We start from the raw sequence: 27,900 nt of genomic DNA on the forward strand, positions 1-27,900 counted from the left end.
CAAACCATGTTGAGCAATCCAGGCATGTTAGGTAAGAGCTAGCATGGGGTCTGGTAGTGATGATCTGCAGGTGAAACATATGACCACTGTCAACAAGAGGAGCTTTTGGTTTGTGCAGGCCACCACCAAGGATAATGCAACATAATATTGATTATGCTCTGTTTTATTAGAACATAATATTGATTATAATCTATTTTATTAGAGCATAATATTCATTACGTCTAAGGCCTAAAAACACACCAGCCTAAGATTATGGGGAAAAAATCATTAAGAGAGAATAAACCCTCCATAGCAAGAGAGCAAGAAGAAAACCTCAAGCCTTTTGAATGAGTTCAAGTTTTCAGGTCAAACGACCTAAACCCTCAGGAACGGCAAAAGCTTATAGACAAGACTTTTGAGCAGTTATGCACAACAGTGTAGACCTTGCCAGAAGGCTGAATAGCTGCAAGTATTCTCATATTACACAGGGGTCAGAAGAGGTAAATTCTGACACCAACACCTTAGTAAATAGGCTATTAATCCTTTGCAAAAGTCTAGACTCAACTACTAAATAGACATTTCATAGTAATTTTTTAAAAGATTAGCTGGGCATGGTAGTGTGTGCCTGTAGTCCCAGCTACTCAGGAGACTGAGGCAGATCGGCTCAAAACTCTTGAGCCCAAGAGTTCAAGGAGCAGTGAGCTGTGATCTCACCACTGCACTCTTGCCTGGGCAACAGAGCAAGGCTGAAGGGAGAGGAGGGGAGGGGAGGGGAGGGAGGAGGGAGACAAAGAGAGGAAGGGAGGAAGGAAGGGAGGGAGGGAGGGAGGGAGACAAAGAGAGGAAGGGAGGAAGGAAGGGAGGGAGGAAGGAAGGGAAGGAGGGAGGGAGGGAGGGAAGGAAGGAAGGAAGGGAGGGAGGGAGGGAAGGAGGGAGGGGGAAGGAGAAGGAAGAAAGAGAGGAGAGGGGAGGAGAGAAAGGAGAGGGGAGGGGAAAGGAGGAGAAGGGAGGGGAGGGGAGGGAAGGGGAGAGGAGAGGAAAACTAGCACCAACATAGGTTCACAGATGATAAGCCTGCTGCTTTCAATCAGCAATCAAGAACTTCTGGCATATAGTAGATACTCAATAAATATATCCTTTTCCTTTTTATGTATTCTTTTAAAAATGACAGCAACATTTATTGAGCATTTGCTCTGTGCAAGGTGCTGTTCTAAGTGCTTCATATGGTTTCATTCATTTAACACAACAACTTCATAAGGTATCTAGGTACTATTATTATTATTACGATTTTACAAATGAAGAAACAGACACAATTTGCTCACAAATATTTACTGAGCACCTTCTATGTGCCAGATATTGTGCGAGGTCCTGGGCATAAAACAATGGGCAAGAAAGATACACTCCCTGCCCTTCAGGACCTCCATCTAGTTAGTGAGATAGGCATTACCAGATAATGACACAAATAATTACTAAATCACAGAATGCTGTGATAGCACATCAAGGGGTAACCTGACCTAGTCTGAGAAGTCAAGGAAGGCTTGCCTAAAGGAGTCATATCGAAGCTAAAGATGAGTAGGAGTTAGCTAGGGATAGAGGTGGAAGCAGCATGTGCAAATGTCCTGGGATAAGAAAAAGGCTGAGGCATTTAAGGAAATAAGAGGCCAGTATGGCAAGAGCAGAAACAAGGTAAGAATAGAACCAGGTTAAGCCTGGAGAAGGAGCAAGGACCAGTCTACGCAGGGCCTTGAGATGTGTTTCAGACAAACACACCCCTGGATCAGGGAAGAGTCAGAGACACACTGAGTCTGGGTTTTAACAGTGCCTTCAGCTCAGTCTTTCACCAATAAGGTGGGAAAGCATAAACTAAAAATGGAATGGGCCGGGCATGGTGGCTCACGCCTGTAATCTCAACACTTTGGGAGGCCGAGGTGGGCAGATCATCTGAGGTCTGGAGTTCGAGACCAGCCTGGGCAACATGGCAAAACCCTGCCTCCACTAAAAACACAAAAATTAGCTGGGCGTGGTGGCACACGCCTGTAATCCCAGCTATCGGGAGGCTGAGGCAGGAGAATCACTTGAACCCAGGAGGCAGAGGTTGCAGTGAGCCAAGATCGCACCATTGCACTCCAGCCTGGGCAACAGAGTGAGACTCGTCTCAAAAAAAAAAAAAAAAAAAAAAAAGACAGAATGGAATGATTTGGTCAATTGAATAATATTTGCTAAAGAATGTTGACTAATTTTGTGCAATCTAAAAAAGCTCTCTAGTGACATGTTACAGAATTAAAACCTTGAACTCATACGAAACCACCTGTGAATAAGATAGGAAAAATAGCTAATGGAGTGACAGAGCCATAAATCCGAAAGACCCAGATAGATTGGGAGGATGAATTAAAACCAGCAGGATGATTTCTCACATGAGATGTCATGTGTATTTCTGCTATCTGGCTATGAAGTCGTTTTGCTTCATAAAATCTTGGAAGAAAGTCTCACTACATTGCACCAACTTCTCTAGCCCAAAACAAGACTCTACAGCTTTCCTAAGTGTCTAGCCTTAGGAGTAATAGGTAGGACTCAGCAGTGAGGACACCTACTAGTGCCTGTCATTCCCAAGAGATGAGTAAAGTATATGGTCCTTGAGATGAGCATGAACCCAACGACAGAGGGCTCTAAAGCTCTTCCTGTAGCTTGAAGAGGTCCGAACAATGAGGCAGGCCCTGCTGTACCAAAGAGATGCTGTGCGTGATATGAGAGAGGTCTCCTGGCCCTGTATGCAGGAGCCTGGCAAGGTAAAAGAGCCACCAAGCTCAACCTTGTGAATTGAGAACAATCTTGAGTGTAATTCAGTCCAGTCTCCCGGAGACACTGAGAAAAATAAGAAAGTTCTGAACTACTAACAGGGCAAAAGCCATATATAAAAATTTTAATTAAAATAAATATATATGCATATAGGTATTTGCTTATATATATATTCATTCCTGCCTTTACGTAAAATCAACAACAACTACACTTTTTCAGGATAGGGGAAGCCTGACTTGATTGTGGGTCATGTGAAAAGGGCCCAGCGATTTGCACCGACCTCAAGCCCAGCGTGAATCAGCACCGTGGTAACTGTCAGGAAAAAGGCAAATGCTAACTTAGGCAGCATGAGATCATGGGAGGGAATGGCTCCACGCTATTCTGGGCTGTTCTGTAAAGTTGCCTTCTCTTCTAGGCACCTCTTTCATGGGGCACTAACAAGCCAGATGGTGTTTAAAGCAGAATAAAGAGGGGGTTGGGGGGACTGGAAACCATGAAATGTGAGGAAGAATTGAGGGACATAAGGACAGAGGGGACACATCTACCTAGAGAAAATTTACATAAAACATAAGAGCCATCTTCAAATAGCTGAAGGGTTTCTCCACAGAAAAGAGAGAGGACATTCTTCTCTCATACACAACAGGACAAAACAAGGAATAAAAGTATTAAGAAAGGTATTAAATGTATTAAAAACAGAAACATCCTGAATGTCCAAGAAAGAATACAAAAAAGGTTACAGGAAGGTGGATTCTGGCTCAGTAAAGACAGAACTTTCATATAACCCAACTGTCTAAAAAAATGAAGAGTTAACTTATCAGAGAACTCCTTGGCCATGGACTATGTAAATACCAACCTACTTTAAATTCAATCCCTCACCTCCATGTGCCCCAATACCAATTAGCTCCAAATCAGCTCTATTTTTTTCAAGAATAACCATCATATTCTAACATACTATATAATTTACTTATTATGTCTATTGTTGATTGTATGTTTTCCCTGACTAGAATATAATATCCTGTTCAGTAAGAATTTGTGTCTGTTTTTGTTCACTCATGTATCCTTAATGCCTAAAACTGTACCTGGCTTATAGTAGATGCTTAATAAATATTTGTAGAATGAATGAATGAATAAATGAATGAATGAATGAAGGCCAGAAAGCCAAGGATCATAAATGCTATATGGCAGGTACTCTTTTGTTTTTGTTTTTGTTTTTTTCTGGAGACAGCTCTGTCACCCAAGATGGAGTGCAGTGGCATGATCATGGCTCACCGCAGCCTTGAACTCCTGGGCTCAAGTGATCCTCCCACCTCAGCCTCCCAAGTAGCTGGAAACACAGGCACACACCACCACACCTAGCTAATTTCTTAATTTTTCTGTAGAGACAGGGTCTCACTATGTTACCCAAGCTGGCCTCGACCTCCTGGGCCCAAGTGATCCTCCTACCTCAGCTTCCCAATGTGTTGGGATTACAAGTGTGAACCACCATGCTCAGCCAAAGCAAGTACTCTTGATCAGGGTCCAGGGAAAAGCTACAGGAAATCTCTGAACTCCCTAAAAGCAAATGCAAAATCTGGTACATGGGTGCATTTTTCTAGAGAGGGCTTTCGTCTGGTACCCAGAAGGATCCATGACCCCAAAAAAAGCTTAAGAATGCCTCAGCAGACCAGGTGCGATGGCTCACCCCTACAATCCCAACACTTTGGGAGGCTGAGGCAGGTGGATCACTTGAGGTCAGGAGTTCGAGCCAGCCTGGCCAACATGGTAAAACCCCGTCTCTACCAAAAAATACAAAAATTATGCAGGCATGGTGATGCGCCCCTGTAGTCCCAGCTACTGGGGAGGCTGAGGTGGGAGAATCGCTTGAACCCAGGAGGTGGAGGTTGCAATGAGCCAAGATTGCACCACTGCACTCCAGCCTGGGTGATAAAGTGAGACCCTGTCTCAAAAAAAATAATGCCTTCGCAGATGAATCTCTGTTGGAGGAAGGGTTGGACTTGAAAACGTTTTAAGATCCTCACCCAACTCTGATTCTACAATTCCATAAAAATGCCAGAGTCCCCAGTTGAAGGGGGAAGGGGCAGAGGATTAAGACCAATAACACCCTGGGAGCCCAAAAACCACAGGAGCCTGGAACAGCTCAGAGTACGGTGGCTGCACTGCCTGCCCCTGCCCCGGACTCAGCAGCAGGTGAAGGAAAAGAAAGCTGCAGATGGCTTCTGAGCAGACCTTCCACCATCCTGCTCTTAACACCTCAATCAAACATGGGGCAGCCACTGCTGAAAAGCTTTGACCCTGAGTGGTGAGGGTGGGAGACTTCTAAAAGGTGCCGAGCAGTTGTGAGCCTCAAGCTCCAGCAACAATTCTCCTTAACGCTGGCGTGAACCTCAGTCACAGGATTCCCCTGCAGTTCTGGCAGAGCGCCCCCTAGGGTGGCTGGATGGATATTTTCCGGCATCCTATTGCTCTGGGAGGCTAAGGGTCAGGTAGAAAATCTGATTGCTTCAGAATAAGAGAAGGAGGAAGTTGCTTGCTATTTTAACATGTAGCAACATATAAACAAATGGTTTGATACTATACTAAGGTGCAAGATACTATACTAAGCAATAGGGTGCACAGTGGGTGCTCAACAAATACTTATCTTAGTTGTTTATTAACTCAATATCACTCAGTCCTTCCATCTATCCTCCACTTACCACACACCCTGCCATCTTGTGCAGTATTCAACACACATACATTCATGCACACACATGCATATATACCGCTCTTTCAACACAAGGCTATCCAGTTTAAGATGGCTGCATATTAATATAAGCCGTCAGATTAACAAAAAATCCAAAGGCCCCAGTGGTTACCTTCTCGTCGTTGTCTGTGTGAATGCAGTTCTTGTCTGGGTTCAACTCAGCCACTCTAGCTTTGATCCATTCTACACCAGATGGAATCACACTTGCCGTGGGACGACCAGATGAGGACAATTGTTTGGCACCAGCACCCACCAGTGTCCAGATTGGCTGGTAGAAATGTCTCTGAGAAATAAAGTATCTGAAGATTTATTACAATTTGACACTGATCAAAAGGGGCCATAGCTAACAGTATGAGCTAGATTCTCTCAATCACTCCCTCCTGACCTTTAGAGCATCGTATGGAAAAGTCTCCACAAAGTTAGCTCTATTAGGCATCTCCTAGGACGGTAAGCTCTGAAGGACAGTCACTCCACACAAGAGTTCTTCCAAGATCATCAGAAAAGCTATAAACTATCTTTAGTGACCACTGCATTCTGTATTGCTGAAAGTTGATTTGGTGTTTAATACATACAGTTATATACACGTGCATATCTACACACATATTATGGATACTTCATGTGAACAAATATTTTAAAAATTAAGCCCAGCAGCCTAGATATGCTTCCTCAGGAGCATGTGGAGAGAGTGGTAAGTCTGGAAAGTTTACAGCCCCTTCCAGGGGTCCTCTAAACTTCATTAACTTCCAACTGTGTTTCTCAAGCCCGGTGAGGGCTGTGTTTCCTGATCAGCCCTTCTTCTACTTTCTCAGAGACTCAGAGATTTTACACCCAAAGACAATAAGTACCAGATCCTACTCCACAATGCAATGCATACCCAAACTTTCACTATCTTCCGGAGTTTTCTTGCTTCAGATGGTCCTTTTTTTTTTTTTTTTTTTTTTTTTTTTTAAGACAGAGTCTCGCCCAATCACCCAGGCTGGAGTGCAGTGGCGCGATCTCGACTCACTGCAACCTCCACCTCCCAGGTTCAGGTGATTCTTCTGCCTCAGCCTCCTAAGTAGCTGGGACTACAGGCATGTGCCACCACGCCTGGCTAATTTTTGCATTTTTAGTAGAGATGGCATTTCACCATGTTGCCTAGGTTGGTCTTGAACTCCTGACCTCAGGTGATTTGCCTTCCTCAGCCTCTCAAAGTGCTGGGATTACAGCCCTGAGCCACTGTGCCTGGCAACAGTCCATTCTTGATCTAAGTTAGTTGTGAAAGTTCTGGACAAAGGGGCAAAGGGTAGATTTGTTTAATGGCCTCTAAGAATTCCAATCCCCTTAGAGTAGACTGGGGACCAAGAGCTCTCAATATTGTCAAAATGCCTCAAAGTGGCTGGCCAGCACTGCCAACACCCACAGAGAGGTGAAGAGGACACCAGGAATGACTTTGCATTCTCCCTACAACCAATAATGTGATCCAAGAGGAGGAAGACAGAGGTCTCCATTTATGAGAGCTCATCAATGGCCAGTCCATCTTGAACAGTAACAGGAGCAAAAATACAAGCTCAACTTTTATTTTTAGACCATGAACATCAGCTCCAGCTATCACTAAACCAGACTCAGCAGGGAAAGTACCAAGCCTGGGCCTCTGGCAGCTCCTTCCAGAAATTCCTGTCCTGCACTTCCTCACAGGGCAGGACAAATTTGATTCTGGCCACCTGAATTGTGCCCAGGTCCCAGAAGAGCCAGTCTCCTTACAAAGAGAAGCCTGACTGGGAGACCTGCCCATGCATTAGCTAAAATACAACATATACCAGAAACAGCAGCCACCTGACACAGCTCTCAGACCACTGTCATTTAAAGTGAGGTTCCTGAATTGAACAGACGCCACTTTAAAAAGGAAAATGATAGAGACTGCCCCCTAGTTTCCTCTCAAATCATGGCCCTGGTTAACATCATTCCCTACTGGGGACAAATCTTGAAAAGGAGTATGTCTTCCTTGTCCTGTTCTCCCCCTGAAACAGGCACCTGATCCATTTTGCTTTTTCCTCCCAAGGATACACCTCCCAACCGGTACACGCCTAGTTCCACAGGAAACATTAGGCACACCACCGAAAATCTTGAATATTTTTCTGAAGCTTTTGGACAATCTTAACATGTTTTTTGTGAGACAGTGCCTTGCTCAGTCTTCCCTCCTAGTGTCAGCTACCTTTTCTCCCTTATAATCTGCCCTTGCATTTAAATTTCTAAGCCCACTGACAGCTTTCCAGAGGCCTCCCTGCTCCCCAACTCATCATCCCTTCTCCAGACAGGAACAGATAGGCAAGTGCAGTGGCCACTGATTTTCCTCTGGGCAAGAGGTTGGCATTGGGAGAGTGTTGTGGGTTGAATTGTGTCTCTCTCAAAGAAGGATGTTGACGTTGTAACCCCAGCAGCTGGGAATGTAACCTTATTTGGAAACAGGGTCTTTGCAAATGTAATCAAATTAAGATGAGGTCATTCTTGAATAGAGTGTGCCATAAATCCAATGAATGGTGGCTTTATAAGAGGGTCATGTGAAGACACAGGAACACAGAGACACACAGAGAACATTCTGTGAAGATGGAGGCAGAGAAAGGAGTGGCACAGCTGCAAGCCAGGGAGTGGCAAGGATTTCAGGGTAACCACCAGAAGCTGGGAGAGAGGCATAAGACAAAGCCGCCTGCCCATCCCTCTCACCCAGGCTGCAGAGGGAGTGTGGCCTTGCCCATAGCTTGGTTTTGGGCTTCTAGCCTCCAGAACTGTGAGGGAATAAATGTCTGTTGTTTTAAGCCACCCAATTTGTAGCTAAGAAACTAATACAGAGGAGAACACTAAAAGCCAAGAGATCTGTCCTCCCTCTCTCTTTCCCTCCACTTCCTCCCAGTCCTTCTAGATAGGCTGCTTTCTGTGCCCAGGAGAAGCCCTAACCTGGACACATGAAGACCCATTGCTTGATAGTCATACCCAACCCCAGAACACTCACACTCACACACACACACACACACACACACACACACACACACACACACCCCTAGGCCCTCAAAAGGGGAGGCTTACCTCACTGGGCTCAACAATGGCCACATTGTCTGCACCCACTTTCCTCTTCATGCGGGCGGCCATGGTGATTCCACCACTGCCCCCACCCAGCACCAGCACCTCATAATGGTTCCTGGCCGCATGGCTGGCCCCAGTGTGCAGCTGAAGGGGGCCGACCTGCTGAGTGCCCAGCCTGAGCAGGCAGGCAAAGAGCTGGGCACGGGGCCCCGATACCACGGCCACCAGTGGCACCATCTTCAGGCAGGATCAGGCTGGAAGGGAAGAGACAGGGCTGTGAGTGCCAAGGTAGAAACCATCATGGGACTAAAGCATTTTCTTTCCAGGAGGAAGGGAGGCCAGCATCTGGCCCGCTCCAGCTGATCCCCATCATCTCTCAAGACCACTTTCCCCACCAGCTATGGTCCCAAGGTCTCCTGAGAGCACCAAATTGGTAGCTATCAATTGACTACACTTTCCATTTCTCCCCTTCCTCCTACATTCAGGCTATCGAGGACTTTGTTTGAATCAGGTTCCCCAACTCTTTAAGTCCTTCCTAATAACCTGTCTGTACCCATCCTTGTCCATGCGTAAGATCTAGGGCACCATCTGGTTGTATCCAGCTGTTGGCCCATTCTCCACTGAGGCACACTCCCCAGTGCTTTCTTTGGGTTTTCAGTCCATTAAAACTGATATACGAGTCCACAGATAGAGACCTACAACATTCCTTGTAGTAAAAGGCACCTGAGACCTTGTTGAAACAGAAAGCGTCCAGCAAGAAACCTACCTTCTGCAACTCAGAGTACCCACCAAGGCAATCAAGGCCTCAGCCCCCACCCAGAGGCCTCCTGGCTCTGCCTGCCCAGGGAAATACAATGTAATCAAATCACTGGCTACAGACACACAAGTGAAGGCCCTCCACACCTCTAGCAATTTCAACCAGATGATTTTGGAAAGCCATAAAAGGAGCCCTGCCTGGTATCATAAAGTTATATTTTATGGGAGGAATCTGCACATGCTGCTGACCAGTCTTTTATTACATCCAATTCAGTAAACAATTTCTCCTTAATGGTTCCTCCGAGAGACTCACTTTACCTTTAAGAAAACCTGTTTCTACTCTGAGCAGTTAGTGCTTTGGCAGAGAGGAAATTAAGGCTTCTCAGAGACTGACCTTTGCTTCACCCCATGCACAAAGCTGGCCTGACATCCAGGACCCCATCCACTCGTAAACCCTGAGTGGCCCCGGCTCATGATATCTCCCTCCCGGGGTATGACAGTGCCCCAAATCCTACCGTCAAGTCCAGTTCTTAGGGTTCAACACTGCTCCAAGAACGCTTTATTAAAATGCAAGTGTCCAGCTGGGGATTAACACTTCTAGCTGCTAAAGTTACTAACTTCTTAATGAAATGACTTAATTACATCATTTCCCCCCTCCCGACTGGAGAAGAGGAAGCCTGCACAAGGGGATTAGAGAAAGCAGAGAGGGCAAAGGGGCTATAAAAAGAAAGGCAGGCCTTGGAGTGGGGGGGAAATAATAGGGAATGGGAAAGAGGAGCCAAGGGGCTGTTAAGATGAACTTTATTCCAGAGTTTTGGTGCCCCGAAAAGTTCTTCAATATTTCAGATCTGAGAAGCAACCTAGAGCTGTAGGAAGGGGATTTGGAGGCCCACGGTAAGTAGGACAGGCTCGTACAGTGTTTCCAGGAGTCTGGAGTCAATACAACCCTTCTGGAAACTTAACCTTTGATCCTGCATTTCCATTTCTAGGAATCTAATCCAAGGAAATAACCTCTAATACTGAAGAAGAAAAACCACTACGCAGATGTTTTTCCCAAATGTATTCATAATCTGGTCACCCCTCTGTTAACTGGTTTGTGGATTAGGGCTAATTATGTCCTGGGGACAGAAAAACAAAAAAACTGCAGGCTCCACACAGGCCAGGGAAGGCTCAGGTCACCACTTTAATATGGGGACAGACAGCAATGCAAATATCAAAACACTGGGGAAAGGTTAACTAAAATATGGAACACAAGATGATTTCTGTAGTCTTTTAAAATTATGTTCATAAAGAATATATAGGCCAGGCGTGGTGGTTCACACCTGTAATCCCAGCCCTTTGGGAGGCCAGGGCAGGTGGATCACCTGAGGTCAGCAGTGCAAGACCACCCTGGCCAATATGGTGAAACCCTGTCTCTACTAAAAATATAAAACTTTTTAGCCAGGCGTGGTGGTGTGCGCCTGTAATCCCAGCTACTAGGGAGGCTGAGCCATGAGAATTGCTTGAACCCAGGAGACAGAGGTTGCAATGAGCTGAGATCGTGCCACTGCACTCCCACCTGGGTGACAGAGTGAGACTCTGTCTCAAAAAAAAAAAAAAATATATATATATATATAAAATGTTTACATCATGATCAGGATACAAATTAGAAATGCAATATTCTCTCAACTATGTAAGAGAAAATGTATTAGAAAAAGCAAAGCCAAAATCTTAACACTGGTAAGCGGTTTTCTCTGGGTTTTAGAATAATGAGTGATTTTGATTTCTTTGGCCTTTACATATTTTATAAAAGTCTCTACTATACACATACATTAATATTGGCTGGGCATGGTGGCTCACACCTGTAATCCCAGCACTTTAGGAGGCTGAGAAGGGGGGATCACCTGAGCCCAGGAGTTTGAGACCAGCATGGAAAACATGGGGAAACCCCATCTCTATTTAAAAAAAAAAAAAGAAAATTAACCAGGCATGGTGGTACACCCAGCTACTAGAGAGGCTGAAGTGGAAGGATCACTCAAGCCCAGGAGGTCAAGGCTGCAGTGATCTGTGATTTCACCACTGTACTCCAGCCTGGGGACAGAGGGAGACCCTGTCACAAAATAAATAAATAAAATTAATATTAATAAAATCTTCCTTTAGATGATAACTAACATTTACTAAGTCCTTTACATAAGCATTTAACTTGTGAGTTGGCTACCACTATCATTCCCATTTAACAGATGGTAAAACTAAGGCAGATAGCAGTTAAGTGACTCTCAAGGTTATACAGCCCATGGGTGGACTGTGATTTGTACCCAGGTATTTTGGTGTCAGAGCCTCTGCTTTTAACCACTACACCATACTATCTCTATGATCTTTAGAACAATATGTCTCAACAGCAACAAAACAATGCTTGTGTGATATTGTTAAATGGGGAAAAAAAAAAAAAAGGCCGGGCACGGTGGCTCACGCCTGTAATCCTAGCACTTTGGGAGGTCGAGGCGGGCGGATCACAAAGTCAGGAGATCGAGACCATCCTGGCCAACATGGTGAAACCTCGTCTCTACTAAAACACACAAAAAAAATTAGCTGGGCATGGTGGCGTGCACCTGTAGTCCCAGCTACTGGGGAGGCTGACGCAGGGGAATCACTTGAACCCGGGAGGCGAAGGTTGCAGTGAGCCAAGATTGCACCACTGCACTCCAGCCTGGACAACAGAGCGAGACTCTGTCTCAAAAAAAAAAAAAAAAAGTTATACTTTCTACAACTTCCCAGAAAAGGGAAACCATTTTTCATGGTACTGATACCTAAATATTAGCAATGATTTTAATATGATTATAATTATTTTTCCTCTTCTTTGTGTGTACTTTTCTCAAATTTTCTTTAATACACTGTACATTTTAAATTTTAAAAATTACTCAAATAGATTTTTTTTAGATTGAAGAGAAGAAGAAATCACCAAGTAAGATATTGATGTTTCATACGGAAGGAAGAAGATATTTTATGGTGTGTACCCAGTCATCACATCCTGCCTTTCTTTCTAAATGTCCACAGAATGATAGAATCACAGCAAAACTTCTCACTTTCCAGAAAAGAAAAATCATGTTTTCATGGTCCTGACACTATATCTATCCCCATGGAAAAAGCCCCATAGAAAGAGCCCCATGGGACAGGGGTAGGAGGAGCAATCTAGGAGGAGGCCTGGCTAAGTTTCTGGTTTCCAGCCACCCTGTCTGAGGTTATTTGGCCTCCAAGTGATACAAGAGTTAAGAAAAATTTACTTAGGCAGATAGTGAGGGTATAGAAGTCCTCAGTAAGGTTTTCCTTTTAATGAAAAGCAGGCCCAAATCATTTTCCTGTCTAACAAAGAGCAGCCTGTAAAATCGAGCTGCAGACATAGATGCTGGCAATCATGTTCAAGATGGCGGCTCCATTTTCCCTTTGCTTTGTCAGCCATGTGTACAGTAAGGAGCAGACAAGATGGTCCCGACTGAGGGGAAAGTTCATTTGCATAACAAAATGAGGGTGGGGAGGCCAGCCTTCCTGATGCACTATGTAAACATCATACCTGATCAAACCAATCTGTGAGCCCTATGTAAATCAGACACCACCTCCACCAACCTGACTATAAAATCTGACATATCCACCACCAGCCACATCTTTCCACTCAGAAGACCCCTCTATCTCAATAGAGAGAGTTGTTTTTCTTTCTCTTTTCTTCTGCCTATTAAACCTCCACTCCGAAACTCATTGTGTGTGTCCGTGTCCTAAATTTTCCTGGCGCAAGACGATAAACCATGGGTATACACGCCAGTCAACGTAGCCACTTCACTAGCTCCCTTCCAGTCTAATACTTCATGGTTCCTCTCTTGAAAATTTACACAAATATTTCCCTCACTCAGCCAAGAAGGCTACTTCTGCTTTATTTCATTAATTATCCATAGCCTATTCCTGGATTCCGTATTTATAAACAAAAAGTCCTCTGAACCAGATTTATCGACATCATTAACAGTCACGAAGCAGAATGTCCTGGCCTTTGCAGTCAAATTTCACTTTCCAACTTAAGAAACAACTTCAAAAACACAAAAGAATGTGTTAGAGGAAATGTCCAAGTTTCAAAATGCCCAAAAATCTCAATTACTTTCTAATTCTAACAATGTAACATCACCTAAACATACAAATTAGAAAACTCAGAACCATAATCCAACCCTGCCTATGGAGAAGGTGGAGCATGATGCAATGTCAAAGACCAGAAACAAACCAGGGCAATAATGCAGAATCATAATTTTTTAATGCCACTTTTTTTTTTTTTTTTTTTTTTTGAGTCTTGCTCTGTCGCCCAGGCTGGAGTACAGTGGGGAGATCTCGGCTCACTGCAACTTCCACTTCCTGAGTTCAAGCGATTTCCCCATTTCAGCCTCCTGAGTAGCTGGGATTACAGGCACATGCCACCATGCCTGGCTAATTTTTGTATTTTTAGTAGACACAGGGTTTCACCATGTTAGCCAGGCTGGCCTCATGTAATCTGCCTGCCTTGCTGTCCAAAGTGCTAGGATTACAGGCATAAACCACCCCACCCAGCCTAAATGCCACTTTTTTTTTTTTTTTTTTATACTTTAGGGTTTTAGGGTACATGTGCACAATGTGCAGGTTTGTTACATATGTATCCGTGTGCCATGTTGATTTCCTGCACCCATTAACTTGTCATTTACTAAACGCCACTTTTAAACCATGGTGGAATATAAAACATATTCTGTCTTTGTTCCTGGTTCCTAGCTCCAAGTTCCTAAAACCCTTGGGATAACCTGAGTAATGGAATTGTCATTTGTTTTTCATAATGAGTCCCTGAGTTTATGCTAGTAAGGTGACTCAAGGTGGGATCCCTAGATGGCTTCAGGAGGGGGCTGGTCACCAGAAAAACCAAACATGTGACTACGATTAGAGGGTTGGAACTCTCAGCCCCACCTCCAACCTTGGGAGGGAGAATGGGGCTGGAAATTGAGCTAGACAACAAGACAAGAGCTTCCAGGTTGGTGAACTCACTGATGTGCTGGATGGTGGTGTGACCAGAGGGGGCCTGGAAGCTCTGCACCACCCTGCTACCTTGCCCTGTATGTCTCTTCCGTATGGCCATTCCTGAGCTGTATCCCTTATACTAAACCAGTAAACTGAGGTAGAGTGTTCCCCTAAGTTCTTTGAGTAGTTCTAGCTGATTATAGAACCTGAAGAGGATGGATCATGGGAGCCTTGGAATTTGTAGTCAGCCAGACACAGGTGTGGGTCCCCTTGGGGCCAGCAGCAGATGCCCTGCCTGGCTGGCGTCTGAAGTGAGGGCAGTCTTGTGGGACTGAGCTTTAAACTACGGGGCCTCCACTAACTCCGGGAGCTAATGCCACGACTGAATTGAATTATTGGGCACCTAGTTGGTATTGATTGGTATTGAAAAAGAGAACATATATTTGATGTTGGAAGTGGCATCAGAAAACATCACTTAGGAACCAACAGGAATTTCTGACATTGACCTAAACCAATTTATAGCAACAAGCAGAGAAAGATACAATTGAAGGAAGCAACAGCCACACAATCTTTTTTCTTTTTTCTTTTTTTTTTGAGGCGGAATCTTGCTCTGTCGCCCAGGCTGGATCTCGGCTCACTGCAACCTCCACCTCCCAGGTTCAAGCAATTCTCCTGCCTCTGGCCTCCACGAGTAGCTGGGATTACAGGTGCCCGCCACCACACCTAGCTAAGTTTGTATTATTAATAGAGATGGGGTTTCACCATGTTGGCCAGGCTGGTCTTGAACTCCTGACCTCAAGTGATCCACCCGCCTCAGCCTCCCACAATTCTGGGATTACAGGTGTGAGCCACCATACCCGGCCAGCCACACAATCTTAACAAGAAGGCAAAAAAAAAAAAAAAAAAAAAAGGAGGCTCACGCCTGTAATCCCAAAACTTTAGGGAGGCTGAGGTGGGTGGGTCACTTACTTAAGATCAGGAGTTTCAGAACAGCCTGGCCAACGTGGTGAAACCTCATCTCTACAAAAACTAGAAAAAATTAGCTGGACCTGTGGGGCGTGGTATCCCGTGCCTGTAATCCCAGCTACTCTGAAAGCTGAGGGACAAGAATTGCTTGAACCTGGGAGGTGGAGGTGGCTGTGAGCTGAGATCACACCCCTGCACTCCAGCCTGGGCAACAGAGTGGGGCCCTGTCTCAATCAATCAATCAATCAATCAATGGAAGACCAAACTGGACCCTAAAGTCAGCAGAGAAGAAATAGAAAACCGAAAACTTCCGTCAACAAGGAGCACAAATCTGATATGATTTCTTAGTCTCCTCAGAAGATAGCCTGAAACATACAGCTTTTTTAAGAAATAAGAATTAACTATTGGCAGGACATGGTGGCTCACGCCTGTAATCCCAGCACCTCGGGAGGCCAAGGTGGGCAGATCACTTGAGGTCAGGAATTTGAGACTAGCCTGGCCAACATATCAAAACCCTCTCTCTACTAAAAATACAAAAATTAGCCAGGCGTGGTGGCACACGCTTGGGAGGCTGAGGCACAAGAATTGCTTGAACCCAGGAGGCCGGGGTTGCAGTGAGCTGAGATCATGCCACTGCACTCCAGCCTGGGCAACAGAGTGAGAGTCTGTTTTTTAAAAAAAGACAGAAGAAGAAGGAGAAGGAGGAGGAGGAGAAGGAGAAGAAGAATTAGAATTAACTACCAATGATACAGGAGAAAGCAGCCACTTCATCTCTACATTCTTACAAGATGAAATACACTTAAAAATCAAGGCCAGGTACAGTGGCTCATGCCTGTAATCCTAGCACTTTGGGAGGCCCAGGTGGGAGGACTGCTTGAAGCCAGGAGTTTGAGACCAGCCATAGCCGAGACCAGCCATAGCCAAGGCGCCAAAACCCCATCTCTACCAAAAATTCAAAAAAAGAAATTAGACGGGTGTGGTGGCACATGCCTGTAGTTCCTGCTACCTCGGAGGCTGAGGCAGTGAGAGGTGACAGTGTGCTGGCAGCCCTCGCAGCCCTCACTCGCTCTCAGCGCCTCCTCAGACTCAGCGTCCGCTCTGACCATGCTCAAGGAGCCCTTCAGGCCGCCACTGCGCTGTGGGGGCCCCTCTCCAGGCTGGCCCAGGCTGGAGCCAGCTCCCTCTGCTTGCCGGGAGGTGTGGAGGGAGAGAAACAGGCGGGAACCGGGGCTGCCAGCAACGCTCGCGGGCCAGCACGAGTTTCGGGTGGGCGTGGGCTCAGCAGGCCCCACACTCGGAGCAGCAGGCCAGCACCGCAGGCCTGGGTAGTGAGGGGCTTAGCACGGGCCAACAGCTACGGAGGGTGCACCAGGTCCCCCAGCAGTGCCGACCCACTGGCACTGCGCTCAAATTCTCTCCAGGACTCAGCTGCCTCTCCACAGGGCAAGGCTTGAGACCTGCAGCCCGCCATGCCCCAGCCCCCCACGGTGGGCTCACGCACAGGCGGAGCCTCCCTGACAGGCGCCGCCCCCAGCTCCACGGTGCCCTGTCCCATTGACTGCCCAAGGGCTGAGGAGTGCAGGCGCATGGTGCGGGACTGGCGGGCAGCTCCTCCCGCGGCTCTGGCAAGGGATCCACTAAGCAAAGCCAGCTGGGCTCCTGAGTCAGGTGGGGACTTGGAGAACTTTCATGTCTAGCTGAAGGTTTGTAAATGCACCAATCAGCAATCTGTGTCTAGCTCGTTTGTAAATAAACCAATCAGCACTCTGTGTCTAGCTCAAGGTTTGTAAACACACCAATCAGCACTCTGCATCTAGCTAAGCCGGTGGGGACTTGGCGAACCTTTATGTCTAGCGAAGGGATTGTAAATACACCAATCAGCACTCTGTGTCTAGCTCAAGGTTTGTAAACACACCAATCAGCACCCTGTCAAAACGGACCAATCAGCGCTCTATAAAACAGACCAATCAGCTCTCTGTAAAATGGACCAATTAGCAGGATGTGGGTGGGGCCAGATAAGGGAATAAAAGAAGGCTGCCCAACCAGCAGTGGCAGCCGTTTCCGGTCCTCTTCCACATTGTGGATGCTTTCTTCTTTTGTTCTTTGGCATACATCTTGCTGCTGCTGGCTCTTTGGGTCTGCACTGCCCTTATGAGCTGTAACACTCACCGTGAAGGTTTGCAGCTTCACTCCTGAGCCAGCCAGACCACGAACCCACCACAAGAAAGAAACTCCAAACACATTCGAACGTTAGAAGGTACAAGCTTCGGACACGCCGCCTTTAAGAACTGCAACACTCACCACGAGGTCCGCAGCTTCATTCTTGAAGTCAGTGAGACCAAGAACCCACCAATTCCGGACACAGTAGGAGGATGGTTTCAGCCCAGGAAGTGGAGGTGGCAATGAGCCAACATCATGCCATTGCACTCCAGCCTGGGCGACAGAGCCAGACCACACTGCAAAGGTTAAAAAAAAAAAAAAAAAAAAGTCAGGCACAGTGGCTCATGCCTGTAATCCCAGCACTTTGGGAGGCCAAGGCGGGTGGATCACTTGGGGTCAGGAGTTAAAGACCAGCCTGGCAAACATGGTGAAACCCCATCTCTACTAAAAATACAAAAATTAGCCGGGTGTGATGGCACACACCTGTAATCCCAGCTACTTGGGAGCCTGAGGCAGGAAAATCACTTGAACCCGGGAGGCAGAAGCTGCAGTGGGCTGAGGTCATGCCAGCCTGGGTGACAGCAAGACTGTCTCAAAAACACACACACACACACACAAATTGCCCATGTCCCACCTTCTCATTCCCCCTTACCCCAGCAATTCTAAAAAAGCGAGGCCAGGCGCAGTGGCTCACACCTGTAATCCCAGCACTTTGGGAGGCCAAGTCAGGTAGATCACCTCAGGCCAGGAGTTCGAGACTAGCGTGGACAACATGGTGAAACCCTGTCTCTACCAAAAATACAAAAAAAATTAGCTGGGCATGGAGGCAGGTGCCTGTAATCCCAGCTACTCAGGAGGCTGAGGCAGGAGAATCAATTGCTTGAGTCAGGGAGGTGGAGGTTGCAGTGAGCCAAGATTGTGCCACTGCACTCCAGCCTGGGCAACAGAGAAAGACTCTGTCTCAAAAAAAAAAAAAAAGAAAGAAAAAGAAAAACATCAATAAATAAGGTAAATTTAACTTTCATTTACCAAATGTCATGTGCAATATATTTTATAATCAAATAGTATTATGCTTTTAAGTTAGATTAAAATTTCTCTATTCTGAATTGATTGTGTCTCTCCTTCAAAGGATGGGAATGAATGCTTTGATATGACTGCAGTCTAACTGGAGAAGTAAAGTCCCTGTTGACTGAAAGATAAGACAGCTGACTGGGCATCCCCTACTTCCATCACTGGCCCCTGGTTCCAGACCTGGTCTGGACAAGTCTTTAGGACTTCATACCTTTCCACTACAGCCCTTCCTGAACAAGCAATACAGACTGACTGTGTCAAAAGCTTCCTAAATCTTATGTCACATGACATGGTTTGTGAGCAGCCAGGGCACTTGGCAGAGTTCAGAGCTGCTGACTAAGCAAGAATTACTCAGAGCATTCTTAATGAAAGATCCACCAAGCCAAGGATTGTCATCAACCCTTCAGCTATTTTTGCTTTTGAGGACACAGTGGGTCTTTGACTTACAATTGTTTCCTCTCAAGCCTAGGCCAGGCTGGGCCCACTCTGCTTTGGGTTTCAATAACCACAGGGTCAACCTTTAACAGATCACCTTTGTCGAACACTTCCAGAATCAAAGAGGAAAACAGTCAACAAACAGTCTCCAGCTCTTGTCGCCTACCCTGTTCTTCCCGCCAGACCCGGCCCAAGCTTACTGTGAGCTGTTGGTCTGGATCTCTGTAGCTTCCAGTCTCAGGGCATGAGTAAGCACTGTGTACACAGCACATGTCAGGCTTACACCTGGTGTCCAGGTAGAGGGACTGTTGGAAAACTCCTCCTCCTCCTCAACTAAATCCTCCCACTTGGGCTTTCTGGGCATATTTAATTAATTAAGTCAGCCCTAATGCTATTATCAGTTATTTACACCTGTTAACCAAATATTTTCTTTTTTTTTTTTTTTTTGAGATGGAGTCTCGCTCTGTCGCCCAGGCTGGAGTGCACTGGCGCAATCTCGGCTCACTGCAAGCTCCACCTCCCGGGTTCACGCCATTCTCCTGCCTCAGCCTCTCCGAGTAGCTGGGACTACAGGCGCCTGCCACCACGCCCGGCTAATTTTTTGTATTTTTTAGTAGAGACGGGGTTTCACCATGGTCTCGATCTCCTGACCTCGTGATCCGCCCGCCTCGGCCTCCCAAAGTGCTGGGATTACAAGCGTGAGCCACCGCGCCCGGCTACCAAATATTTTCTTATTTCAAATCCAGAAGACAGGATTTGGTAGGAAAATAATCTATTCTGGCTGGGTATGGTGGCTCACGCCTGTAATCCCAGCGCTTTGGGAGGCCAAGGTGGGCGGATCATGAGGTCAGGAGATGGAGACCATCCTGGCCAATATGGTGAAACCCCATCTCTCCTAAAAATACAAAAATTAGCTGGGTGTGGTGGCACCTGCCTATTATCCCAGCTACTGGGAAGGCTGAAGCATGAGAATCGCTTGAACCCAGAAGGCGGAGGTTGCAGTGAGCAAAGATCGTGCCACTGCACTCCAGTCTGGTGACGGTGCAAGATTCCGTCTCAAAAAAAAAAAAAAACTATATCGAAATAATAACTAACATTTATTTTTTATCAGTTATACTTGTGCTGTCTCAAAGACTCCTCATAACCTTATAATACAATCCCCATTTTACAGATGATAAAATTGAGGGTTTGAGTAGAGATAGAGAACTTGCCTAAGGTCACATGACTAAGCAACAGAACTTAATTCAAACTATCTAATAATTCAAGAAAAATGCCTATTGGCTGAAATTATTTTATTTTATTTTATTCTGTTTTTGAGACAGCCTCGCTCCGTTGCCCAGGCTGGAGTGTAGCAGCGTGATCTCAACTCACTGCAGCCTCCGCCTCCTGGGCTTAAGCGATTCTCTTGCTTCAAGTCTCCCGAGTAGCTGGGATTACAGGCACCCACAACCACGCCCAGCTAATTTTTCTACTTTTAATAGAGGCAGCATTTCGCCATGTTGGCCAGGCTGGTCTCAAATTCCTGGCCTCAAGAGATCTGCCCGCCTCGGCCTTCCAAAGTGCTGCAATTTATGGGCCTGAGCCACCGGGCCTGGCCCAACCCACTTTAAATTTGAATGAAAATAAAATAATCCCAGCACTTTGGGAGGCCAAGGTGGGTGCATCACTTGAGCTCAGGAGTTCAAGACCAGTCTGGGCAACAGTGTGAAACCCCATCTCTACTAAAAATACAAAAAGTAGCCAGGCGTGGTGGTGTGCTCCTATAATCCCAGCTACTAGGGAGGTTGAGGCAGGAGAATCACTTGAACCCAGGAAGAGGAGGTTGCAGTGAGTGGAGATTGCCTCACTGCACTCCAGTCTGGGCCACAGACCAAGACACTGTCTCAAAAAAAAAAAAGTTAAAGTAGCTTGGTTGAATCCCATGGAGTGAGATGGGAGATGAGAGTGAATATATGTTTTGTTTTGTTTTGTTTTGTTCTGACAGAGTTTCACTCTGTTGCCCAGGCTGGAGTGCAGTGGCATGATCTCCGCTCACTGCAACCTCTTCCTCCCAGATTAAAGTGATTCTCCTGTCTCAGCCTCCTGGGTAGCTGGGATTATAGGTGCCCACCACAACACCAGCTAATTTTTATATTTTTAATAGAGACGGAGTTTCTACTCCTGACCTCAGGTGATCCACCCGCCTCGGCCTCCCTGTTATTAAATTTTAGCTTACTAAATAAACTGAAAAGAAGGAAATTAAGTTTTTTTGGCAGAGAAGTGCAAAGTACAATAATAGTACTAATTTAATTTTTTAAGAGTCTTTATCTTTTAGAAATATACACTGAGATTCTTATAGTTGAAATGACTCAGAATCAAAATGGGCCATGAGTTGGCAATAATTTGAAATCAGTGGATGGATATATATGGATGTTCCTTGTGGCAGTCTATTTTTGTACATGTTTGATGAAAGTTTACACAAAGTAAAACGAGTGAATGAATGAAAAATCAAAAGAACAGTATGTCAGAGTGAACACTGGTTTTGCTCTTTAGTCACTGAAATGTTAAGGTTTGGGCATATTTCAATAATAGCAAGATACTAGCAATACAAGTAATAGCAACACAACTTATAATCATACATCCTCCCATGTGCATAGAGCTTTACAATTCACAGGGCCCAAACCTGAGCCCACACTGGAAGTATTGATATCACTTTACAAATGGGGAAACTGAGGTTCCAAGAGGCGAGGTCACTCAAGGGTTTCACACAATGCATCAGCAGCAGGGCCAGAGCTAGCATGAATTCTTTTTCTGACGAGCAACTTTTTCTGAATATCCTTTGCAGCAGCAATGCAGGCATTAGCAGGAGCTAGCAATTCAGAGAAGGAGCAATTCCCAGTCTGCACCTTCCAGCTCCAGGGATGGCCTCTCTGCTGCGATAGGGCAGAATAGAAGAGTCCTGTATCCCTGGGTAGCCCCACATGCTGTCTCCTAGAGGGGCAGGCCTCTAAGCAGGGGCAGATCTGGGTTTTATGGGCATTGAAGCCTATACAGTTTGGGGCTTCAAATTTGGGGTTTCATAACCCAAAATTACAAATACAAAATTAGATACAATATCTAATATGTATTTTGAATGAGAAAGTAAATCACAACAAATACCTGGATCCTTGGTGAGTCAGGACCCTTTGTTCTGAGATCTCTTTTAGAAAATGTATCAGAAATACAAACATAGCAATGCTTGCTAGTTACAACCTGGCTACCTCCTGGAACATGCGAAAACTCCCTGCACCCACAGACAATAAAGGGTCAAAACAAGATTTAACTGGAGGAGGTGAAAGGAATGAGGGAGGCGACCAAAGCAAACATCATCATTTCCCTATTACATGAAGGACATTCCTGGAAACTGGCTCACAAGATTATAGAAGCTAACTCCCAAATCTGTAGTCAGCAAGCTGAAGACCCGGGAGAGCCTATGGTACAGTTTCAGTCTCAAGGCCAGCTCAAGACACAGGACATGCCATGTTTCAGTTGAGTCTCAACACTGGAGAATATCCGATGTCCCACCAACAAGACACTCGGGCAGGGAGGGCTGATTGTCTCTCATTCATGGGAGTGTTAGCCTTTTTGTTCTATTGAGGCTTTCAGCTGATTGTGTAAGGCCAACCCATATTGGGGAAGACAATCTGCTTTGCTCAATCTACCCATTCAAATGTTACTCTCATCCGGAAACACCCTCACAGGCACACCCAGAATACCGTTTGACCAAACTTCTCTGCACCCCATAGCCCAGTCAAACTGGAACATAAAATTAACCATCACACCCTCTGACTTAAACTCTAAGAAGGCAGGTCTAAATCTAAAAATATCTCAGAAAGGAAACTGTTACTGTCACCTGACTAGCACGACTTTGGGTGCCAAGAAAATGCCAAACATTAGCCCATAAATGAGATCCTTAGCATGATCTCCTCTTAATCTGAAATACATGCAAGTAATGTGTCCAATAATATTTACAGCACATATCAATGGCACTGCATTAAATACTTCATGAAACCAGGAAGGCAACTGACTGTTTCCCCTTCCTGTCAATATTCTGAGTTCTGCTGTATTAATTGCTTTTAATTGTCTGTATTTTTTTACGGTTTGACATTTTGGGGCCTTGCTAATCCCAGAGAGACTGCCCCTCCCAGGACTAGCTAACTCTGAGAGATGGTAAATGGCTTGCCTGACTTGCCTATGACCACACCTTTGATATGTAAACCAATCAATCCAGAGCCATATTCTGAACTACCTCCTCTATCTGGCTTTTACACTCCAAGAGGCAATTTTCCTCTGCCCTGATTATTCCAGGGTCAGGCATCAGACAACTACGACTACAGGCAGCTCATGCACCCTGGAGCACTCTAAAATTATTCAAACTAGCCAATCCCAAACCTGGCCAGCCCTTTCCCCTGCCTCACAATACAGTCTTTTGCCTGTTCTTTCCCCTCACTTTTTCTGCCCCCTGACCTACGCAGGTGCTTTCCCATATGGCCCCATGTGGGGTGTTATGCCTCCTGTTTCTAGGGAAATGTAAGAGCTTATTCCTTCATGGCAGTCACCTCCTGATCTGTTGGCCTCACCATACTTGATTAAAACAAATCCCAGATACATTGTAATACATCTAGATTAAAATGCATGTGCCAACTATTCAGTCAGATGGAAGCTTTTACATGTTTAACAAATTTTTGCTCGGCTTCTTCTCCTCACATATTCACTAAACTGTCAGGCGGCATTTAAAAAGCCAGGCGCGGTGGCTCGTGCCTGTAATCCCAGCACTTTAGCAGGCCAAGGCAGGTGGATCACTTGAGGTCAGGAGTTCAAGACCAGCCTGGCCAACATGGTGAAACCCTGTCTCTAAAAAATACAAAAATTAGCCAGGCATGATGGCAGGTGCCTGTAATCTCAGCTACTCAGGAGGCTGAGGCAGGAGAAACGCTTGAACCTGGGAGGCGGAGGTTGCAGTGAGCCGAGATCGCGCCACTGCACTCCAGCCTGGGCACAACAGAGCAAGACTCCGTCTCAAAAACGAAAAAAAAAAAAAAAAAAAAAAAAAAGACGCCGTCTCTAAAATGCAATTTAATTACATATTACTGAAGAATGTTACAATTATGTGGGTGATTGAGCTAAATTTTTGCAACTAAATAACACAGCTACAGTTTGAGTTTTTAATGCAGTAACCGCTCTAGAAGAAGCAGCACGTGGCCTTCCTTTCCTTTGTCATATACTATTCTCCATTCTATTGAAACTTAAGGTATCTTCTCCACCAAGAAAAATCTTCACATCTATTTTATCCATTTAACCTTGATAAAGGACGGCATCAGCCAGAAGTGCTCAGAAAAGAAGGTGAGAAACAAGTTTTCTGCAGCATATAAGTCTATGTGCAAATTCAGTTTTATACCTACACTGAATTTGTCTCAATCACACAGGGGCTAAGTTTGCAGAACTGAAAATCGGGAAACATAATCTAAGCTGAATTTTTATTAGGAGAATTTTAACCTGCACTAATGATACACGATTAAATTACTTAAAATTTAGCTATGCTAAATATGTAAGTGTATCTTTATGAAATAGACTTACATGAAATCTGCATGGTCACAATTCTGCTGCTGTTTAAGAATGTTTCCAGGCCAGGCATGGTGGCTCACGCCTGTAATCCCAACACTTTGGGAGGCTGAGGCAGGCGGATCATGAGGTCAGGAGATTGAGACCATCCTGGCTAACGTGGTGAAACCCTGTCTCTATTAAAAATACAAAAAATTAGCCGGGTGTGGTGGCGTGAACCTGTAGTCCCAGCTACTCGGGAGACTTGAGGCAGAAGAATTGCTTGAACCTGGGAGGCGGAGGTTGCAGTGAGCCGAGATCGCACCACTACACTCCAGCCTGGGCGACAGAGCAAGACTCCATCTCAAAAAGAAAAAAGAATGTTTCCACGAGTACTCATTGAGCGCCTACTATATATAAGGATGCATGATGAGAGACAGTAATTTCTCCAGGCCTGGCCCCCTCCCACTCTTTTAGCTAGGGCATTGAGGCTTTACATGGGAAAACAAAGTTCTGGAAAGTGATCGCACAAAGGGGCAGCTTTGAGTAGGAGAATCTTCTGGTGTTGGAACAAATTAACCCTCCTGTTGGAGGAGAAACAAAACCAGTTTCACATGGGCTGATTTTGACAAATCAGTTAGGAGACTATTGGAGTGGTCCAGGTGTGAGCAATAAGCTCCTGAATTAGGTGTTAGCATTAGAAATGCAAACAAAGATTCAGATAAGATAGAGGCTGGGAAGAGAGAATAATTTCAGGAGATGTGGGAAAGACTTCTGGAAGAAAAAAAAAAGTCAAAGTTGACATCTAGGCAGCTGAAGAAAAAGGAGTTATGTGAGCAGAAAAAGGGAAGTTATGGCAGGGACCTGTTTGGGCTACTTTTGGACAGTTGGGTTCAAGATTTTGAAAGTAGAATCACTTGCAATGAGAATCTCCTAACTGCGGATATAAAGGAGGGCAGTCTAGCGCACTGGGAAGAGGGAGAAATGAGATTGGATAGGCATGTGTTACTAAAGTTTAGGTCTGAGAGCTTAATCCTAGACAATGGCAATTTGATCTAGGGGTCACAAAGCAGCAACCTGCAGGCCAAGCGCAGGCCAGAGCTGGCTTGGCTCACAGCGCTTTTCTTGAATTTTGAATTAGCCATCAACATTAAAAAATTTGGAGATCTCGACAAAAAATATTCCAGATTCTTGGCCTCTAACACTAAGCCCACATTCTCACATGGAAACTCTTGGCTGGAGCTGAGCAGTCACTGGTCTTCTCCACCACGCACAAGGTTTCAGTTCACTCCAGCCCCACTCAGCCTATGTTGTTCATTTGTTTCCTGCTCAGCCCTGGTGTGCATTTCAGCCTGTGGTTACTGCTAATGGCAGTGAGAGCCCTTGGAAGGTCTTAATAAAACTGGATTTAGAAAGAGTCCCCAGGGGAAGTTGAGAGGCTGAATTGGAGCAATTCAGTTGAGTTCAGCATTTTTGAGTGTTTACTAGATGCCAGGCATTGTGCTAGGCACTGCACAGCCAGTGATGGGTAAGAAGAGTCTGTCTGTTATAACAGGAAAGACCAGGAATATGAAGATCCATTAAGTGGCTGTTTCAGAAATTCAGGCACAGTGAGGGCGGGGTCTGGGCAATGGGAACAGAGATGAAGGGTGTGAATGTGAGACACACATTGACAGTTTTGAGACAATCAGCTGTAGGGGATAAAGAAGAAGGAAGAATGTGAACGATGACAGTATATCCACTTGTTCAGGTGAATATAATGAAGACAGGATGTAAGTAGCAATACTAGAATTACTCAAAGTGGATTAAAGATCCAAGGCACTGTGAGGGAGAAGGAAAGCACCCCCCTTGAAAACTGAATGAGTGTTGTTCCGAGAAAGGATAGCGGCTGTGCTCTTCCTCTTGGCACACCTCCTCTTGAGTTATGGCAGTGCTACTCTTGCCGGTGTGTTCAGGAACTGGATTACTATATTGTTAACAAATAAAGAAAATGGAGCAATCTTCACTTAGGCCTGCAGGGCAATGTTGAAACTCTCCCTCTGGAGCTGTTATAAATCCAAACATTTGTTTAAATATTAAGCTGTGAAGCAAGTACACCAGTAGTGGGCCAGGACTGAGTCATCGGGGAAACAGGAACAATCTATATAGCTCTCTGATGATTCAAGGACTGGGAATTGCACTGGGGTTCTTTAGTTCCCTCACTCTTCAGGGGCAAAACTGTAGGAATTTTCTTTGCAGAGTTACTGATTAAGAGTTGCTAATGAGGACTTCACAATGAAACAGTGGCTCCCTTTGCTCCTGAGAAATTTCCTACAAATTACCCTGGCCTATGCTTATTTTACAGTCAGAGAATGCCTTACAACAAGAGAACTGACAATTTCACCAAACCAATAAAATTGCTAAGCAGAAAACAAAAATTATATTTACATAAGGAAAATGCTTGCATTCAGATTCCAGGAAAGAAAAAATATGTCAGTCAATTGGATTATTTCAACTGAAAGTTAACAGTTTTGACTGAATTATATAGGGAAAAAAAAAAAAACAAAAGAACACCTTGTTTTTCTGCTTGCTGTAGCCAGTGGGAGCCTGACTTCTCACGTTCTAGTACATAAATAAGCACAACTTAACTCCCCTTCAACCCCACCACTCATAGTTGGCCTCTGGTCGGGTAATTTTCAGGTTTCCTTTCTAGTCTGTACATGCCTGTGTGTGCCCATCTGCAGACTGTAGGACATGACTCACTGGAAGAAGACGCCTGATGTGGAATCAATGTACTCCCAGTCACACAACAGGGATGAACTTGTTTTCCTGAGTTTGTTAAATGACCACATTAAAATTACTCATCAGCCTCAGGAGCACTGGGATTTCCACCCAGAGTCTCACATGCGAGGAGTTCACTGTAAACCGGACTGGCCATTTCACTCAAGTATATCATTCCTTGGAATCCAGTGTGTGAGGTCTCACCATAATGAGAAAACACTCTCTAATTACAAGGTATACATTTGCTATCTGGACTTAGTTGGAGAGACTCTAAACTCAATCCTTTAATAGTTGAGACAGAATGAGGTGTAGACAGCTCACATCTCCCCTGTGTCCAGCTACATGACACTGACCCGTTCCTGTTGAAGCTTTGTCTGAGGGCATATCAAGAGTCAAGAGACCCAGGACCACAGTCCAGGGAGTGCTAGGTACAGCTCATCCTGACCCATTTCGGGCCATGCTTTCTTCATCAATGGAATAAAGGATCAGGTTGGGTGGCATCAAAGGTCCCCTGCTTCTCTAAAACTTTGCTATCCTCTAAATGAGAAAAGGAAAATGGAAGTTCACAAGCAGGCTTTCAAACGGGGACACTTGTTCTAATAACTCCTTAGATTGATGAGAGA

The 27,900-nt window shown here is 45.3% G+C and overlaps 1 protein-coding gene across 16 annotated transcripts in view; it reads right to left on the reverse strand.

The window, feature by feature from the left end:
- The window catches only part of SQOR (sulfide quinone oxidoreductase), a 71,255-nt gene that overhangs the window by 24,989 nt on the left and 18,366 nt on the right, over window positions 1-27,900 (reverse strand). For 8 of the 16 annotated variants that reach the window (XM_063640739.1, XM_063640735.1, XM_063640734.1 and 5 more), the window contains 2 exons: window positions 8,579-8,829; window positions 5,628-5,798 (listed from right to left, as the gene is read on the reverse strand). In XM_063640739.1, coding sequence (XP_063496809.1) covers window positions 5,628-5,798; window positions 8,579-8,812 — 405 coding nt within the window. In that variant the 5' untranslated portion in view covers window positions 8,813-8,829. Of the gene's footprint in view, window positions 1-5,627; window positions 5,815-8,578; window positions 8,830-17,593; window positions 17,749-27,900 lie in introns of all 16 variants that reach the window. The other 8 variants (XM_063640741.1, XM_063640740.1, XM_063640732.1 and 5 more) reach the window with 3 other exon arrangements.

This window comes from Symphalangus syndactylus, chromosome 5, assembly GCF_028878055.3.
Source record: "Symphalangus syndactylus isolate Jambi chromosome 5, NHGRI_mSymSyn1-v2.1_pri, whole genome shotgun sequence".
Classification (NCBI taxonomy): Eukaryota; Metazoa; Chordata; class Mammalia; order Primates; family Hylobatidae; genus Symphalangus; species Symphalangus syndactylus.